The sequence below is a fragment of the Carlito syrichta genome, unplaced genomic scaffold (genome assembly GCF_000164805.1).
Source record: "Carlito syrichta isolate Samal-C Ts95f unplaced genomic scaffold, Tarsius_syrichta-2.0.1 Scaffold301824, whole genome shotgun sequence".
NCBI classification, from domain to species: domain Eukaryota; kingdom Metazoa; phylum Chordata; class Mammalia; order Primates; family Tarsiidae; genus Carlito; species Carlito syrichta.
The window spans coordinates 53,885-56,985 of NW_007245920.1; the positions used below are offsets into that span (position 1 = coordinate 53,885).

Sequence of the window (3,101 nt, forward strand, 5' to 3'; positions counted from 1 at the left end):
ACCTGCTGGGCTCAGGCGATCCTTCTGCCTCAGCCTTCCAAGTACCTGGAACTACAGGCACACACCACCACACCCAGCTAATTTTTAAATTTATTGTAGAGACATGATCTTGCCAAGTTGCCCAGGCTGGTCTCGAACCCCTGGACTCAGGCAATCCTCTTACCTGTGCCTCTCAAAGTGCTGGGATTACAGGTGTGAGCCACTGTGCCCAGAGGGATCTTTATTCTATAAAGTGTGAAGAGAACAGAATTTCCTTCCTTGTGTTGAAAATTGGACTAGTTTAACTTGTGATTTATTACATTTTTCTCTTTCTTCCATCTGAAAAGGAATGAAATGTAATTTTTCATTTTTTCAGTAAGTGAAAACTTGGAAAGCCCAGAATATTGTTTTTCAAGTTGTGTTGTTGTTGTTGTTGTTGTTTTTTGGTCAGAGCTGGAACATTCCTGAAATTCACATCATAGCATACTAGCAGGAAAAGTAAATTAAAATCTTGGACTAAAAACAAACAAAAAACCAAACAAAAAATAAATTCTTTAACTAGGGCAGAACAAACTACTGAGAAGAGTTCTATGATCAGGTGATCCCTTAGTTATAGGGGAGTATTTAGGTACACAGTTCTGTTTAGGAAAAAATAGAATAAACCTACCGTAGTTCTTAACAGACTTAGAATATTTAAGTGAAAGACTAAAATCTCAATACTTTTTTTTAGGTACAATGGTGGCTTTTGCAACTAGCCCAGGAATTAGAGGAGAGACTGACTAAAGACCGAAATGATGTAAGATTTTCTTTATTCCCACAGTGGGATTTGGGATTTAAATATTAGCTGCTCTTTTACCTCATGGAGTAGAAACAAAAAGAGAAAAACTTATCTGCCTAGGAAATTTTAAGAAATCCTTTAGCTACTTCCAACATAGCCCTATAAAACTCAACATGATCTTTGAAAACTTGAGTCTGTGAACATAAGACCTGACTCCTGCCATCTTTCTCATTACCATTTGACTCTGTGTTTTTGGATTTTCTTATCTAGCTCCTTGCAGTCCTGAATATATAGTGACCCTTCATCAGAGTGCATAGCCACTGAGCAGACATTGGGAAATTGGACTGTAGATTATCGCATTTTGACCGGGCTCAATGGCTCAGCCTATAATCTCTGTGCTTTGGGAGGCTGAGTTGAGTGGATTGCCTGAACCCACGGGTTCGAGACCCGCCTGGGCAACTTGGCGAGACCCATCTCCACAATAAATAAATAAAAAACTAGCCAATTGTGGTAGTGCGCACCTGTAGTTCCAGCTACTTGGAAGGTTGAGGCGGAAGGATCGCTGGATCCCAACAGGTCGAGGCTGCGGTGGCCGGCAGCATGCCACTGCACTCTAGTCTGGGCAATGGAGTGTGATTCCAATTCAAAAAAAAAAATAAAAATTATCGCATTTCATGTTTAGTCCCTGTGACAAAAGAGTAGTGGCAGTTTTAAGTAAACGTTATTGTGTACATTTGAGGTTTACAACATGATGTTATGGGATACATATGGATAGTAAAGTGGCTACTATAGTAGCAAATTAACATGTCTGTCATCTCACATTTTTTTGTATGTGTGACAAAAGCAGCTAACATCTACTTAAAAATCCCTAATACAGTCCTTGTGTTGTACATTAGCTTTCCAGACTTGTGCATCCTGCATGTCTACTACTGTGTAGCCTTTGACTTATTTCTCCCCATTTCCTCCTTCCCCCACCATGCCCTGTAGCCACTTTCAATCCCTGTTTCTGTATATTTGACTCCTTTTAAAAAAAATATTTCTGAGCATTTTACTTTTTACTTTCTAATGTCATTGACTTCTTTATTATTATTATTTAAATAATTAAATAGTTAACAGTTTTGAAGACAGATATTAAGTCAAACATTAGACATCTGATGATTTTTTTTTTTTTTTTTTTGAGTTGGAGTCTTGCTCTGTCACCCAGACTGGAGTGCAGTGGCCACTCCCGGCCACCGCAGCCTCGACCTGCTGGGCTCCGGTGATCCTTCCGCCTTAGTCTTCCGAGTAGCCGGAATTACAGGCGTGCGCTACCACGCCTGGCCGATTTTTCGATTTCCTGTAGAGATGAAGTCTCGCTGCCCAGGCGGGTCTCGAACCCGCGGGCTCAGGCAATCCACTCACCTCAGCCTCCCAAAGGTGCGGGATTACAGGCTGAGCCACCGAGCCCGGCCATCTGATGATTTTTAGTAACTTTATTGATATATACTTTACATACCATAAAATTCACTAAAGTGTACAGTTCAGTGGCTTTTGTATATCCCAGAGTTATACAAATGTTTTACAATCCATTTTAGAACTTTTTTTTTTGCTGTAGCTTTAGGGAGTACAAACAGTTTTTGGTTACATTTGTACAGTGGCGCATAAGTCTGGGCTTTAAGTGACCTACCACCTCCACCTGTGCACATTGTACCTAATAGATGATTTTTCATCACTCTGCCCCTTCCTCTCTCCCCCTTCTTATTGCCAGTGTTCATTATACCATTTTCTATGCCTTTGCAGATCCTTAGTTTAGCTCCCATTTATACATGAAAACATGTAGTGTTTGGTTTTCTGTTCCTGCAATTTTAGAACATTTTCATCACCCCACAGAGAAATCCTGTACCCATTAGCAGTCACTCTCCATTTCTCCTCCCCCTTCCCCTCCCCTAGCCCTAGGCAACTGCTAGTCTGCTTTCTGTTTTTATGGACTTTGTCTTCTGGACATTTCATATAAATGGATTCATACAATATGTGGTCTTTTGTGACTGACTTGAAATTGTTCACTTAGAATGTTTTCTTTTTTTCTTTTTTCTTTTTGAGCTGGAGTCTCACTCTGTCACCCACGGCCACCGAAGCCTCGACCTACTGGATTTGGGTGATCCTTCCACCTCAGCCTTCCACATAGCTAGAGCTACAGGCATGCGCCACCATGCCCAGCTGATTTTTGATTTATTGTAGAGATGAGATCTCACCAAGTTGCCCAGGCTGGTCTCAAACCCATGGACTCAAGCAATCTTTTCACCTCGGTCTCCCAAAGTGCTGGGATTATAGGCATAAGCTATCACGTCCGGCCTTCAAATGTATT

The 3,101-nt window shown here is 41.1% G+C and overlaps 1 protein-coding gene across 1 annotated transcript in view; it reads left to right on the forward strand.

The window, feature by feature from the left end:
* LOC103257637 (DNA polymerase eta) overlaps window positions 1-775 on the forward strand; it is a gene marked incomplete at its 3' end in the record, with an annotated part of 26,361 nt that extends 25,586 nt beyond the window's left edge. The window contains exon 9 of the mRNA XM_008055330.2: window positions 710-775. Within this exon, the coding sequence (XP_008053521.1) occupies window positions 710-775 (66 nt within the window). The remainder of the gene's footprint in view (window positions 1-709) is intronic.
* Window positions 776-3,101: the final 2,326 nt, after the last annotated feature.